This window comes from Phytophthora sojae, assembly GCF_000149755.1.
Source record: "Phytophthora sojae unplaced genomic scaffold PHYSOscaffold_2, whole genome shotgun sequence".
In the NCBI taxonomy this organism is placed as follows: Eukaryota; Oomycota; class Peronosporomycetes; order Peronosporales; family Peronosporaceae; genus Phytophthora; species Phytophthora sojae.
In genome coordinates this window covers 11546319-11562558 of record NW_009258116.1, presented here as the reverse complement: position 1 = coordinate 11562558, position 16240 = coordinate 11546319, and the positions used below count along the sequence as shown (strand labels likewise).

The 16240-nt window shown below is 53.0% G+C and overlaps 2 protein-coding genes across 2 annotated transcripts; one reads left to right on the top strand and one right to left on the bottom strand.

Moving 5' to 3' along the window:
• Positions 1 to 208: 208 nt before the first annotated feature.
• On the top strand, positions 209 to 787 carry PHYSODRAFT_483971 (hypothetical protein; the record flags this gene model as incomplete). The annotated part of the gene is made up of 2 exons (XM_009523472.1): positions 209 to 440; positions 507 to 787. Coding segments are annotated over 2 exons (513 nt in total), but the record flags the coding sequence as incomplete, so codon positions are not given.
• An 11298-nt stretch (positions 788 to 12085) lies between these two features.
• PHYSODRAFT_258618 (hypothetical protein) lies at positions 12086 to 13559 on the bottom strand (the record flags this gene model as incomplete). Its single annotated transcript, XM_009523471.1, has 2 exons — positions 12086 to 13050; positions 13106 to 13559. The coding sequence occupies 2 exons, from the start codon at positions 13557 to 13559 to the stop codon at positions 12086 to 12088; spliced, it is 1419 nt and encodes a 472-aa protein (XP_009521766.1).
• Positions 13560 to 16240: the final 2681 nt, after the last annotated feature.

Genomic DNA, 16240 nt, shown 5'->3' with positions numbered 1-16240 from the left:
CAACACACAGCAGAACACGTTGCAGAGTTTCTCATGAAAGAAGTTGTGCTCAAGTTTGGTGTATTTTGTGAGTTACTGACTGATGGAGCACCTGAGCTGACAGGGCGGGTTATCGAGCAGCTCGTACTACTACTTCAAGCTGAGCAGACTCACCCTGTACCTTACCGACCGCAGATGATAGGTTTGGTTGAGGGATTCCACAGGACTTGGAAGGAAAGCTACAAAGTTTGTGCATAGATGGATGGGGCCGATACGTATCGTGAGTGGAGCTGGCTGCGACAACTATTTGGTGAGGCGAGAGGATAAGAACGGAGAGCTACGTGAATTTATAGCTCATGTTTCCTTTCTGACGACCTACAACGAGCCTACCGACGAGTTGCAGAAGGCGGCAGCAGACATCGAAGCGCAGCTGAACTATGAAGGCGAGGTCGAACGCGAAGGTGATGACGCGGAAGCAGGAACGGCTGCTGGAGCAACGACGGTGACAGCACGTCCGATTACTGGAGCAGCAGGCAAGAGAAGACGTCGGCCAGCAGCTACGAGTGAGAAGGCTTGGAGAGACGACGGTGAGCAGCTGGTGGAAGTCGCTAGACGACGACGACGAAACAAGGCGGGACACTACGTACTGGAGTATAAGCTACGACTCGCACGCAGTACCCACGATGAACACGATGTCCACGAGGACGCCGAGGACGACGCCACACGATGGGTGTCGCTCACAGAGTACCACCGCTTGTTCGACACGGGCAGATTCGTGGAAGACTCTGACGGTGGAGAAGGCATGTGACGAGTGCGAGGCTCGGGTCGGCTCACGACGAGACCCATGGGCTACAAGGACCGGGAGATTGCCACGGACGGCTGGGAGACGGCCAAGACGAAGATTGTGTGCTGGAGGGCCGCCACGAGCACGGGGTGGCGACCCGAACGGTCGCAGAAGCAGCTGATTGGACGGAGGCGGGCGGCCGGCGAGCGGTGAGTGAGGAGAAGCTCAGTTGAAGATTGGACCTCTCGCGTGTAACCCTGTTACACCATCCCCCCCTCAAGGTTAGACGCGCCGAGTCACGGCACGTCAATCAGGAAATTGACCATTCGTTAATTCTTCACGTTGGGAGAAAGAAAACTCGAGCTCATTCCGCAATGAGCTCGCCTCAGAAGAAGACCGACGCTGCAGCAGAGGTGAAGTTCTCCGCCGGGATAGAGACTCTCTATCCCCGAGTACCGCGAGCGTCACAAAGCAAAGCGTGACGCTCTTGCTGCCAAGGCTGCGGCGGGGACAACTCAGCCAGAGATTGTCCTCGAAGGTTCTTCTGTAGTCAACGATGCCGTTGACTTCGAGGACGACGACGTGGAGATGGAAGAGGGCGAGGCCTCTTCTAGCAAGCGCAAGGAGTCTATCGACAGCGATAGTCTCGACCCGCATGCCGGGTCTAGACGCCCTCGTGAAAGAGACGACCCGGACGCTTCGAGCTCGAAGCGTTCGCGCGGCGACAGCGACACTCCGCTCTCTGCTGCTGGGGCTTTAAGCTCCCCGCGTGAGGTGGCAACTTCAAGCTCTCCGCGCGCTGCTCCGGCAGCGCGCGATCCGTGGATGCCGTCTGCGTCAGAGATCGCAGACCGCGTGGGCAACACTGTGCCTCCAAACGAAATTCCGCTGTACGTATGCAGCGGTATCCACGACGATGCTGTTGCGGAGGAGCAGCACTTTGATCCGTTAACGAATCAAAGGCGCGATTACTAAGTTGGAATGCTTTTGTTGAGAACTTCAACAAGAAGCCGGCTGCTTACCATGAGCGGGTTAAGCATGCCCGTGAACGCTTCGAGACATTCTCGACGCGCGGGCGGCTGGAGCAGCTCCACAGATCTTCTGTGGACGCTGGTATTCCATGCGCTGTGCCCGAAGGCCATCAGACTACGTTGTGTCTTCCGGGTGCGGTGCGCTTGAGCGACCGCGACCTAAACGGGTACACGACGATTCGTGTACCTGCGAGTATCAAGGATCTCCGTGCCAAGTTCTTGGCACGCGAGGAACGCGACGATCGTGGGACTTCGGGCGCTGTAGGTGACCACAGCGCTCGCACTACCTTCGCGTCGGCAGTGCGTGGTGAGCTTCGTACGCCCTCACCATTTCCGGAACGTCCTGCAGCAAGACGTCCCGCGGCTCCCACGTATCTTGGTGTGGCGGAAACCCTCTCCAACGAATACGATAACGAACCGGTTGCCGGTTCGTTATCGGGATACTATGGTCCACAATACGCTCAACAATCCAGCGTGTTGAGCCGGCGGCGTCGCGGATCGGAGGCGGCGGTGGTGGGAACACGCCCGGGGTATGATCAACCTGGGGTTGGCCTTGGCCCGACGCTCGAGGAGCGAGTCGCTGCTGTGGAGCAGCTTCAGAGCCGTGAGTTCGCCGCTCTGAAGCAGGAGATGGCGACCCTGAGAGCTCAAGTTGATCAGGCCTCGCAGAGCGCGTCGGACATCTCTATCGACGTGGGATGTCGCGTCGTGCGCTTGTCCCAACGCGTTCACGCGCTGGAGCAGAGGTTCGCTTCCGCTGGGGCTTCCGCTTCGGGTCAGCCGAGCTAGGTGGCTCGTGCTGCCGGTATGGCTTCAGCCGCCCGACGTAAAAGGTCGGATGGAGGCGCATGCTAGATGGAATATCTAGCGTGTAGGCGTTGCCATGTCGTGCCAACACTGTGAACGGCCCGATAAAGCGCGGAGCGAGCTTGCTCGCCCCGAAGTCGGAAACTGCATGTTTAAGCAGGTTTTGAGTTGCTAACAAAACCAATGAACCCTTCTTGAATTCATTAGTGTTGCCCCTACCAACATTGTCTGCGTTCAGCTTCTGTCAGTCGACAGAAGCTGCAATAGCGTCTTGAACAAACCGAATGACGGCTTGTCTGCGTTGCACCAAGTTGATTGCGTCCGAGCCGAACGAGTTCAGCTCGTTTCTAGCAGTAGGCCCGGCCTCTGCGTTCGTCTTCGCGGTGTCTGTGCCCTGCACAGACATGTTCTTCTTCTTCTTCTTGCTCTTGCCGGCGTCTGTGCCCTGCACAGACGCGTGCTGCTAGTTCTTCTTGCGCGTAGTCGCGGCTGACACTGTGCAAGTGCAGCGGCATTCTGCGGCTGCTGCGTTGCAGTCGTAGATCCTCCCCCACTTAAGGAAGGAGCCACCATCCCGAGTAGACTCGGGAGGCGTGGGTGCCTGATGGCATTCACGTAGAACGGCGTATGCCCGGTCGAGGCATGCACCGAGTTGTTGATGGCTAACTCCGCCATCGGCAGGCACTCGCTCCAGTGTTGGAACGAGTGAGCGTAGCTCTTAAGCACGTCTACGAGCACGCGGTTCACGCGCTCGGTCTGCCCGTCCGTCTGCGGATGGTCCGCGGTCGGCATCGAAAGTTGACTCCCAAGAAGTGTAAACACTTCTTGCCAAAGGTGTGCAGTGAAGCGCGGGTCTCGATCCGACACAATGTCGATCGGCATGCCATGGTGTTTGAACACCATGTCAACGAACAGATGCGCCGTCTGTTTCGCAGTCACTTCAGCGGGTACCGCAGCAAGATGTACCATCTTGCTGAAGCGGTCAACAAGACCACAACGCCCGTGTTCCCCTGGTTGTCCGGGGGAAGACCGAACACGAAGTCTAAAGGCATGGACTGGCAACACTCCGATGGAGTCGGCAGTGACTGCAAGGGAGCCTGCGCGAAAGGCGCAGGCTTCACACGTTGACAAACCTCGCAAGCACGGACGTGCTTGCGCGCCCATTTGTACTGGTGGGCCCAGTAGAAGTCTCGCGTGAGAAGAAGGTATGTCTTCTCATGGCCCGGATGCCCCGCCATCGGTGCATCGTGATACTCGTACATGATCCTGAGTCGCAGGTCATGGTCATTGGGCACGACAACGCGGTTCGCGTTGTCGTCGACTGCACTGTAGAGTAATAGTCGTGCACCCGATAACGGTGTGCACGAGCACGATGATGCTTCGGCAACTTCTGACGAGCTTTGTCAGAAGGCGCTGAGCCGTAGGCCAGCAAGAGCTTCGCGTCCGCGTCGTGCGCGTACGCGACCTTCACGTCGTCTAACAGTGACGACGTTGGGGTGCTCGATCGCATTGCGTCAATGGCATTGACGTCGGCATCAGTCGTGGCGTAGTCAGGTCGACGCGAGAGCGCGTCGGCCGCCACATTGAGTCTTCCGGGTTTGTACTCAACCCGGAAGTTATACTCCGCGAAGAATGAAAGCCATCTCGCCATTCGTTGCGAGATGCGCGGCAACTTCACAGCCGTCCGCAGCGACCACGAACGGTTTGCTTCGGAGTAGATACACTCGGAACTTCGCGAGTGCGTACTTCATGGCAAGGAGTTCCTTGTCATGCACCGGGTAGTTGCGCTCAGCTGGTTTCAGCTGACGCGATTGGTAGTAGACGACACGATCACGGTCCTCGTGATCGTGCTGCATCAACGCACATCCGATTTCGAAGTCGGATGCGTCGCACACAACGTGGAACGGGCGATCTTGGTCGGCCACCGCCAAGATCGGCGCCTCAGTCAAGCCCTGCTTGACGACATCGAAGGCCTGCTGACACTCAGCAGTCCAAATCCACTCGGCGTCCTTCTTCAGGAGCTGTGACAGCGGGTGTATCATGCCCGCGTAGTCCTTCACGTACTTGCACAAGTACGTGGCCAAGCCAAGGAACTGCCGCAGTTCCTTGACGTTCGACGGCGTCGGCCACTCATTGATCACTCTGACCTTCTCAGGGTCAGGGCGGACACCATTCTTCCCAACGAGACACCCGAGCACGGGTATCTCGCTCGCCCCGAAGATACACTTCTTTAGGTTCGCATAGAGCTTGTGCTTGCGCATAAGCGCAAGCAGCTTCCGGAGATGCACCTTGTGCATCTCAACATCGCTCATCCCGTCCGCAGCCCGGCTGTGGACGAACACATCGTCGAAGTAGCTCGATGCGAAGTCGCGCACCGAGCGCAACAAGTGCGTCACGCACCTGTTGAAGGTCGCAAGTGCGTTCTTCAGACCCTGCGGCATCACTAGCCACTCCCAGAGCATGCCGCCCGGCGTGCTCACAGCCGTGAGAGGGATATCGCTCTCACGCATGAGGATCTGATAGAACTCATCGCGCAGATCAAGAGCACCGAAGATAGTGCTCCTGGCCATCGAATCGATGATGACATCTTTTCGCGGTATCGGTGTCTGCGCCGGTATCGTCGCATCGTTCAGCTTGTTGTACGCATGAACAATGCGCCAACCGCCCTGTGGCTTCTTGACACAGAACGTCGGAGCACTTGTCCAGCTTCGCGACGACTCTCAAAGAAGTCGTCGATCGCTTTGACCTGCTCTCGCGGCAGTGGCCACTGCCGCGTGACACAGTACTTCGTGCCCGGCACGAGATCAATCTCGTGTTGGATTCCCTTGTCCTGCGGAAGCTCCGCAGGGATCTCTTCTGGAAGTACGTCTGCGTACTCCCGTAAGACCTCGTAGTAGGGACTCGTCTTGAACGAGTCCCAGCCCTGCTCTTCAAAGCGCTCCTTCTTCGTCTTCGCACTGAGAGTGTCCTCACTCTCAGTGGTGGTCTCCATGAAGAACTGCCTCAGTTCTTCATTCTCGCTCTTCGTTCTTTCGGATCCCGAGAGAATGCATATTTGCTCAATGCGTCCATCGTGCAAGTCACGCGCGAAGCGCTTCCAGCTCATGACTGGAAGCGAAGTCAACTCCGACGCTTGCGTCGGAGGATTAGCGAGAGTCATCTCCCTGTACCGGAACCCGGCACAGGTACGCGTCAAGACGTTCAACGTCTCGACGTCCGGCTTCTCAGCCCCCGTCTGCCCGGCAGACATTTCTTGTAGCGTCTCGCCCCAGGCCGAGACTTGCGCAGCGACCTTCGCATGCGTCGTCTTCTTGTTTTGCGGAGCCCGGCTCCGCTTGGTTCTTGACCTCGTCCAGGCCCAGCCGTGGACGGGTGTTCTTCTTGTATACCGCCGGCGGGTACATCCCGCGGGCGAGCGACTTCAAGCCCGGCTTGGTCGCCTGGCGCTTCGTCGTGCAGCCCGGCTGCACGAAAGCATGCAAGTTTTTCCGGTGCGGGGCGTTTACAACCGTCCGCACCGCTTGCAGCGTCGGCTCCCGGAGCCGACACGCCATCTTCACCTCGACGCCAACCATTGGTGGAGACCCCCATTACGGAGGGTGCGTCGGCTCCCCGAGCCGACGAATCAAATTCACCCAAGCCATCGACTCCCGGGGTCGACGGCGTTACGTCACCTTGGCTCTTATTATTGGCCAGACCTGATCCATCAGATTTGAGTCAGCCTCCACGGCTGAGGCGCGTGACTCGCCTGCGTCATCCGTGCCCCTTGAGGCCGGAGACTCTTCCTGATTCGCTGAAAAGCGGGTGTCGACCTCCGAGGTCAACACATTTCCTTCATTAGCTGTCGGAGGCAACGCCGACGCTAGCTGCCCTTGCGCGCGTGCTCGCGCGCGCCCAGGGCGCTCCGGGACAGCGGCATTAGGCGCTGTCTCGAGTGGGGGGTCGCGCGCACCTGTCGGTGCGTGCGTAGCAGCAACAGGGCCATCGCTCACTGTTCCGCTGTCGCGACCGAAGCGCACGAGGGTGCGCTTCTCCCAATCGATGACCGGATCATGCCGTGCAAGCCACGGCATGCCCAATACAATGTCAAACTTATCGTCCAGATCCAGGACGATAAAGGTCTCGACAAACTCTTGATCTTCATACGTGAAGCGCACGCGTACAATGCGCTTCTCGGTCTTCACGACGGCACCCGTTGCCAGTCGTACTTCCAACATACTTCGAGGTCTTTAAATCCTCAAATTCAACCTTGATAGACTTCGCAGTCGAACAAAGTTCTTCGACGCGCCAGAATCTACCAAAGCACGGAGAGAGCCGCTTGCTCTCATCGAGTTCACGTTCAGGGTGAAAAGGTCAGGCTTGTCATCTTGGTTCTTGCAGTGAAAATGAATCTCACTGGGGGCTGCAGTCCTCAGTGTCGCGTGTCCAAGGTCGACACGCGGGACTGCATTACCAGTAGCCTACTGGGTTCCAGCGTTTTTTTTTTCCGCGACGATGCCCGGCATCGCCGCGTCGACCACCATCTCGGTGCACGGGTGCCGTGCGCTCTCGGGCATAGTGACCGATCCCTCCGCAACGGAAGCATCGTACATTACTTCCTTGTTGCTGTTGATAACCAACAGCCGTTGCATTCGAGAGGTCCATTGGTTCCGGACCTCCCGCTATCGCGACCGGAGGCGGTTGCAGCCTCGGCGCATTCGCATGCAGCTTAGCCTGCCGCAGGCTAAACTCCTCCTGCATTGCAAGAGTAATTGCAGCTTCGAGAGTACTCGGGTACTCACGGAAGAGATAGGTCTTCACAGGCCCATCTCTCAGTCCCTTCATGAATGTGACAACCTTGGTCGCCTCATCGATCGGATTGGTCACGATGTTCGAGACCAAGTACCGTGCTCTCTGAGCGTAAGCATGGACATCATGCTTGCCCTGCTGCAGGCCGAGGAACTCCGCCCTCGACCGGAACTCGTTTTGTGGGGGCTCAAACGCTCGTCTGAGCTCCTCCTTGAAACCCTCGTACGTGCTAAAGCACGTAGGATCCGAGAGTCGGCGTCCATACGCCCAACTTCTTGCACGTCCGCCAAGACATGACATGGCGAACGCGACCTTCGACAACGGGTCGACGATACGTCGAGCCGCAATGGCAGTGTCGAGTTCGACAAGCCAACGGAGGAGGGGTTCACCCTCTCTTCCGACATAGTTACTCACATTGAGCTTCAGCGTTTGCGCGTGTGGTGTCGTCCCGGACGGCACCGCGGTAGTAGCAGCAACACCGCGTTGCTCCTTCAGGATGAAACCCAGAGCAACACCGTGTTGCTCTGTCGGCGTTAGCGTACGCAGCATCATAGCTACAGCCGCCTCCCCAATGACTGTTGACAGTCGTTGGAGTGCTTCCCACTCTGGATCCGACAGGTGGGGACAGTCAGCGCGTGCAACGTGAGTTGCAGGCGTAGTGGAGCTTTCCATGGGCACCTCTGTATCCATGGGAAGGTTCTCAGCTCCGCGTTCGTGCGGTGACGTACGAACTCAGGTAGTCGGTCGTTGGACGGACTACAAAGTGCTACCAGGTGTAACGGGCCTACTTTGGCCCACTGCTTTAGCTTACACGTGTGCGCGTGTATGTGAGGAAGCGTAGCTTAGTTTAAATTAGAGTTAATTATACTCGGGCCTCCGAGTATAGATTAATCTAAATAAACGATCCAAATAATGTTTTTGGGTTAAACTGAGAGCTGCTATTTTTGTTTTATGTTTCTGACTTCCTCTAAATGTAATATTCTAAGATAGGAATCTGCCAACCAGCCGTTGGCAGAATTCCAATGCTATGCATGTCGCTCATTGGCTAAAAGATGCTGCTTTCGGCCAATAGGAATCCTAAGTCTCTATGGACCACCCGTCGTGGTGATCGTAAATGTATGTAGCCTTTGGTGTGTCTACACCAAAGTCGATAATGTCTTTCGAACCTCTAACAGACGTCGTGTCTGTTAGAGTTACAAGTGACTGTATCCACTTGTGCGTGTAACCTTCTTACACGGTCAAAATTACGATCAGGGGCGGTCGGCTAAAAGTTGCTATCGAAAATTCTACTAAACTGGCAATTTGCCTTAGTGCCTTGAAAGTCGTGGAACGATGCCGAAATTATCGCCCCCTGTCAGGGTGTCGTACGAGCGGGAAAAAATCCGATGGATGTCGCTTGAGTGGCAGATAGATTAACTGTCACAGGTCCGTATAATTGGATAGAGGTTACGCGAAATAATAGGTAGTTTGACGTAATCTCAACCGGATGGGTCAACATAGCAGCATAATTTCATTAGTCCGCAGGATATTTGATACAACAGGTAATATAACTGTAATACTGACCAACTATCAAAACATATTTGGCAGGTATTTGATAAGAGAATTTCGCAGAGGTGCCATTATTAGCGGTAGTCAATGCCAGCAGCAGCGACTAAATTTTTTTCTCACTCAGACACGACAAATGTTTTTTTACCAATCACAAGCTGAGTCCGTTGACCACCCCATTCACTGTCCGCAGCAACAGATCAAGATTTTCCGTCCCCCCTCGGCTTCAAACGCCCCAGCCTACGCGCTTGTCCTCTGGGATGCTGGGAAGCGTACGCTGGAATGCCCGGAGCGCCAGCAAGAGGAAGGTGGTGTCCTCTCCCTCCTTCAGGTTGAGTGTGAGAAGGCAACAGCGTCTTCATCCTACTGCAATCGGCGTGGTAGGTGTTGATCTTAGCATGAAACTCCAGTCGGCGTCTATCCGAGTTGTAGAGTTGCTGAGGTCGCGCGTGAGCACGAAGGAGGCCCACCTGTTGTTGATGGTCAAGGTGAGGAGACAGCGTGTTGAGTTTTGTTGGGGGAGGCGCTTGTTGCTCGGCCTGCCGATGCGAAAGTAGGGCTAAGTTAGCTGTAGCTAGCGGAGCGAACAGCTGTCCGCTCACTACTCTCAGCGCCTTCCAACACGCAGCGATTAGTGGATGAAGCTTTAGACACAGTCCTAGGCTGCTTGCTAAGGAAGACTCGAGTGTAGTATAGATACAGAGCTCGCGGAAGGCTCGTGTTCTCTCCGTCCCTCGACATACATTGTGCATTACTACATGATCGCGCTGGAGCAACGCTTGCTGGACACCAAGGCATCCGACTGACACAAGTAGGCTTACTAGATTGACCTTCCGAGTACTCTGCTCGCAGCGCAAGCCCCAAGGGCGGAGTCTTCTCTCGCGCGACGACCATGCTACCGTACCGTTGGTGCTCAGATCTTGGCGCCAGAAAAAAAACGAGCTACTGCTGCGGCTCGACCGGAACGACTTTTTGTTCCGCCGATTTTTTTCCTGGCCAATCACAGCCCCGGAAAAAATCCGACTTGCTGCGGCGGAAAAAAGTGAGCTGTTGCTGCGGACATTGACTACCCCTATTCTTTTATCAAATACATGCCAAAAAATGTTAGGGATAGCCCCAACATTTTTGTCCCTGATTTAAGGACAAAATTTTGCTTAAGTACGAGGTACTTTCCGGGTTTTTGTCCTTAAACCGCAAAAAAGGACCAAAATAGAATTGGCGTTTGTATTGAGTGTAATCACGTAAGTACGAGGTGTCAATTGTAACAAGTGTGAGAGGTGTAACGTCTGGATCCACATAATGTAATCAAGTCAATGTGCGATTTTTGTCCTAGAATTAAGGACAAAAACGGAGAGGTGATATGTTATATATGACATATTTCAATCTGCACTTTTATCATGATGGACAGCAGAGGACATTGTGCAAGACACCCCCCCCCCCCTTGTAGAACGAGTCAAGGGCTTTCTGGCCAGAGCAATAATATTGTGTATCTCGCAAAACCAATGTCAGCATAAGCTTCAAACTTTCGGTCCTTTTATTTGTCCTTAATCCGGGGCCTGTTGGGACTCCGGATAAATCCAGAGAATTGCGTTTGAGTATCAGATTTGAGAGACCCCAATCACGGTACTCCTCCAAACTAAAATCGGTTTGCGAAAGTTCTCTAATAGCTTCGTATACTGACCACATTCTATCAGATTTGAGAGGAGGTACTCAATTCGGGAAGCGTACGCTATTTTGGCGCTACAGACAATCCTCTCCGTAGTGATAGCCTCGGGAGACAACTTTTTTACACTATCCAGAGGCATCACTATCTAGATCTCTACCACAATAGCGGTAGTCAGAGTTGGATGCAAGAGCGGTTGCAAGAGAAAAAACGTCAGTGATTAGTCAAAATAATCTTAGAACCCAAGAGATCTTACCCTAGCTACTGAGGCTCCAAGAGAGCTCATGGAGTCCAAGAGACGGGTGATGGCGCCGATTTGCTAAATTTACCTCTTGGAGATATCTCTTGCATCCAACTCTGACTGCCGCTAATGACGGTGCAATATCGTTCAAGGTACCAGTGTAGTGATAATGCATACTTGGTGAAATTGTATTGCACTCGATACGGCCAAAGCACTAGATAAAAGTATTGATTGCGCTGAACATTATAATATGTACTGCTATATGGCGCGAGGCGTGATGATAGCCTGGCCATTATTCAAATGGAACTGGGAGGACTGCACAGGCAGCTAGAACGCGACATCTAGTCTAGCGCCCAAGCTGATACGATAAATGCACGTTCCAGAATCACAAACTTGCCAAACTTAATAACATGTCCGCGAACCCAAAGAATCTGAGTCCATTCATGGTCGCAAGCGACCTCCGTTGTGGTGGAACTTTGCCGAGCATGCTTTACGAAATGGACATTCCCATAGTTAACGGTCTCTGGGTAGTGATAAAACCTAATCTCGTATCACTAAGCACTATGCGGAGGTAAGAGGATATTTTGACTTGATTTTGTATGCATCGGTCATCGGGAGAGCCTTTATTAGTGCTAACCAGAGGGTATACCTATCCGGGATATCACTCCAAAGAGGATTGTCTGTATCCGTTAATCCGGTTTTAAGTCGGTTTGATTCTGATTGCTACAACCGGATTTGAATATCCGGATTGGCTTGATCCGGTTCCATTCTCTAGGACTCCCAGTGTAGTGATAATGCCGTCATTTTGGCACTTTGTCAGCTTATATTGCACTCAATACACTCGATATATGGTCAAAGCATTACAGTAGATAAGTGCTGATTGTTGCGCTGGAAAGTATTTGAGAACCCCTAGTCTACGGCTGTATGGCACGAGGAGGGATGATACGCTGGCCGCTATTCAGATGGAACTGGGAGGACAGCACGGGCTGCTACAACGCGCTAGCACCCAAGCTGATACGACAATTGCACGTTTCAGAATCGCATAATGCTAGACTTATAATGTGTGTGGGCCCTGAGAATCCGATTCTGCTCAAGGTCGCAAGCAACCCACTTTAGAATTTTGTATGCCATCGGTCCTCGGGAGAACCTTTATTTGTGCTAACCAGAAGGTTTCACTATTCGGGATACTACTACAAAGAGGATTGTCTGTACACTAACTAAAGGAATGTCATTATAATATAGCTGGCCTAGTTCTCGTGGGCAGCCGTGTAGTTGTAGTACACGGTGTTCTCGTACTCCGGTCCGCAAAACGGAAATTCCACGCCGTCATCGCTTGGAAAAAACAGATTCTCACCCGACGTGTAGGTGACGTAGCAACCAAGACAGAAGCACACCACAGTAACGGTCACAGCCATCACCTTTTCCCAAATCGGCATCACATCCCACTGCTTCTTCATCAGGAACACAATTGGCAGAATGATGGAGTGCATCGTGATGCATGACGCTCCAACAAAGTCGGACAAGTCCGCGAAGTGGTCCTTCAAGACAACCGAGGCGACGACCAAGATCACGATGATGGCGATCCGCAAGAGGACGTACTTGAAAGCGTTGGCACCACGGTACTCAGCAGCTTCGGCCTCGGGCTCGCCGAGGTGGACGTTCTCGTTGTCCGCAACAGAGATGAAGGAGCGCTTTGAGAGGCGAGATTTCTCCAGGTGATCCGCTCCGTCCTTGGGCGAGGCAGCCTCCGCGTAGCTCAACAGGTTGTTTTCAATGTCCTCGGGTGCTTGCTTGTGCATACCAAGGAAGAGACGCTCGGTGATGTAGAAGGCTGGGTTCAGGATGACGGAGAACGCGATCGTGATGTGCAATTGCATGAACATGTACGCGAGCACAATGGCGCCCCAATCCGACGAAAAGCCCAGCGTAGTCAAACCGGTGTCTGCCTGGGGGTAGATCGACCACAGCAGGTTGCCGGATATCTGGCATCCAACGGAAGAGTAGGCAGTACTGGCCAACACCAGGAAGCAGCACGTAGTGAACGCCATCGTAACGAACACGACGCGAGACATCCGAGTGGGGTCACTGTGCTGGCGCTGCAAGGCCGGGATGACGATGCCAGCACCGTACGCTAGTGCTAGGTTTCCAAAGGCGCCGACGACTTGCTTGAAGTTGAGATCGGGCGCTAGGGGCAGTGGGGTGGCCCCGCATACTGTGCATGACGACTGCAATGCCGATAACGTCCGCGACAAGTGTCCCCATGCAACCCGCGAACGCGGCGCCAGCTCCTTCCTTCAGCGTTGGGACGAGGCAAACGGGCAACACGGTAAGTGCCATGAGAATAGACCACGTTGTCGTGCTGAAGGCGCCAGGATAGAGGCCGTCCAGCAGCGTGCCACCGAGCACCAGGAACACGCATGGCACGATCAAACAGTTGCCCATTTGAGCGATGACTGTGAGATAGCGACCCCACTTGCCCATGACCCACTCGCCCAGATCACCGTACGTCTTGACGGAGGTAGGCGCGAGCAGCATAACGCGGCAGATGGCGACAGCTCCGTAGATGTTTGCGAAGGCCATGAAGGCCATCGCGACGATCGCGAGTGCAGGTCCAGCTCGGGAGAAGTTGCCAGGCATGCCGAGCGTGCCGATACCGTAGACGCAGCAGAAGAGGTTGAATGAGGCCTTGGCGTCCTCCATCGTGAAGAAGGGCTTGCCCATTATGGAGACCGGCTGTCAAGTGGCTTGGGTGGAAGGCGGAAAATTCAAGACTGAGGCTCACGGTGGCCCTGAGAGTTGTGTGCTGCAGCTACAGTAGCTTTTGGTCAACTGGTGGCAGCGAAACTCACAGAGAGCAGCTACACAAGGTATGTTCAAGCAAACGGCTGGATTCCACATGCATGTTTCGGTTTTGCACTGGCTGCACCGACTTACCTCGAAGTAACAGAGGCAGATGTCCTAGTTTTACGACGATTACAAGATTTTTGTCGCGAGGCTTGATTGGAAGATTGAAATCGCACCTCCCATCATTTATACTGAAAGGGCGTAATATACGTTTTTGGAAAACACGCTGTTGTAGGCCAAGGTGAGAAACGTGGTAGACTCCAACACGAATCATATAGCACTTCAGCAGCTCCAGCATGTACAGTAAGCACAGTTGACGCGCTCGTTAGGTCAAGCCTTGCGGGGCCGTATTGCGGCCCCGTCAGTAGAGCTGATAGGACGCTGCACAGTGTTTGGATGACTCACGATACATGCATGGCCGGGGCGATTAATTTCTCTACACTGTACACATCTCCTCTGCTGTTTCTAAACTGGAGACGCCGAGAGCACCAGTTCATTATAAATCGCGTGTGGCACGCACGATGAACTTCGATGACATCTCTAGTAATGAGAGTAAATATTTTGCCGCGAACGTCGGTGGTACTCTCTCTTTGAGCCAACCAGAGCATCAATGCAACAAAACAATTGATTGAATTGAATTGAATTGAATGAACAAGTTGAGCGCGACGCCATGCAGACTGCATGACGCAGTTCCTACCTGATCCCTCTCGTCCAATGTCGCCTGCGTGACGCAGGCTGCGTCGGCGAATAGCTGCCTCAGGCGATTGGCGGAACAACGAGCGCGCAAGTTATGTACACAAGTTCCGGTGCCTTTTTCACACTTGGCAAATCTCGCGATCCTCGTGCGGAGCGAATTGGAGGAATTAAACTGTTACCCCGATTTGTCAAAACGTAAGTAGGTTCTTGCTTCTATCCAAGTAGGAATAAAAGTAAAAAAAATAGAGTATCAGATTTAGAAACTGCGACTGTTCTATTTTCATAGAATTTGCTCATGACGATGAATCATGGGGATTGAAACTTCTTATCGCGCGGCCCCAATTGCTTCTATCCAATAACCCAGCTCGTTTTCCCTTGCTCGCCGCATCGCACCTAGCTGCAAACCCTTATGTGCGGCCAGACCACCGCGAGGCTTGCCGACGCTCTTCGGCCACGTAAGCAAAGGATGCTGTGGGCGACGGCTCGTACATTTATCCGCGCTGCGAGGAACTTACTTAGTGCGAAGAAGCCGAACACCGAGTGACAACGGATGGACAATGTAAATTTTATTAATGGCTCAACGATTCGCAGGCAGTGCTAGTAGTTTTTTGTTCTTCTCCTATTTTCTGCTTTGATATATGTACTTCGCCGATATATTACATATATATATGAAATGTCGGATCGCAAGACGGGTTGAACAATGACCTGCTTTCGGCCTTTGCGGAAATAGTTGAAATAGAGACGGAAACTAAAGCTGCATGTATTGTAAATCTTGTGCTGTAAAACTAACGCAATACAGTAAACGTTTGCAGTCGTACAGGTAGTGTACGCACAAACACCAATTGAAGTAAATAGAGGACCTCTTAACCCCCAAAAAAACAAACACTACTGGTATTTGATAGCTAGCACAAGTTAGTGTGTAGTGAATCTGGCTAACATGTTTGTGGAGTTAGACAGTTTTTTTTAACTATTCATGACTCCTCAAACTACGTAGCACTAGACTACTCTGGCTACGCCGTGGTGAGTACATGGAATATGGAATCGACAACGGGTAACAGTGCTCTTGAGTAGCCATAATTGGACATAGTGATAGAGTAGCAAACATACAACCCCGTTTGCAAACAGCACTTACAGTGACTTAGTGTGCTGGAAAAAAATACTAACATGTTTGCGGGGTACACGACGTACAGACCAACACGCACTTTTGTAACCATCAAATACAACATTGTTCCGCTGGAGTATGAGTCCCTTTTACTTGTAATTAAAGTTAGAAAAGAGATAACTAAAGTGAATTAACTTTTCGTCCAATGCATAGTGCTCGACACTAAAATCATTCAAATCTTTTTTTTTACACCTGCAAAAGTTCTTCTGAGTTACACTACAGTAGTTGGGGCAGTCATTTCAGATGCAACATTGCATCCAACGTTGGACCGCATGGTTCGGTCCATGATCCAAAGGCCATGAGACTGCGCATGCCGTGAACGTCTATGTCACGAGCCGCGTGCTGATCACGGTGGCAATAGTGCTGCCAACAAAAGATTAAGGCGGAGAAGGGTTGCAGCAGCTCAACGCTGGACCCAGTGGTCGAGGAAACCCCACTTTCCTACGTAAATGTATGTGCTTAATGGCTCCGAGTTTGTTCTGTAATAGCTCATATTCTTATTTTAGACCGTTCCAGATGCTTATTTTCACCTACTTATAAGTATTATTAATAATAGGTTCTCTATCTACTTACGTTTTGACAAATCGGGGTAGTCTACTTAGCCAGTTTAATTCCTCGAGCGAATTGTCAAGAATCGGCGACGCAACGCTATCGCCGAGGCCCCACAATCCTGGCCCCACTTTCGCCGACAACTCTCCAA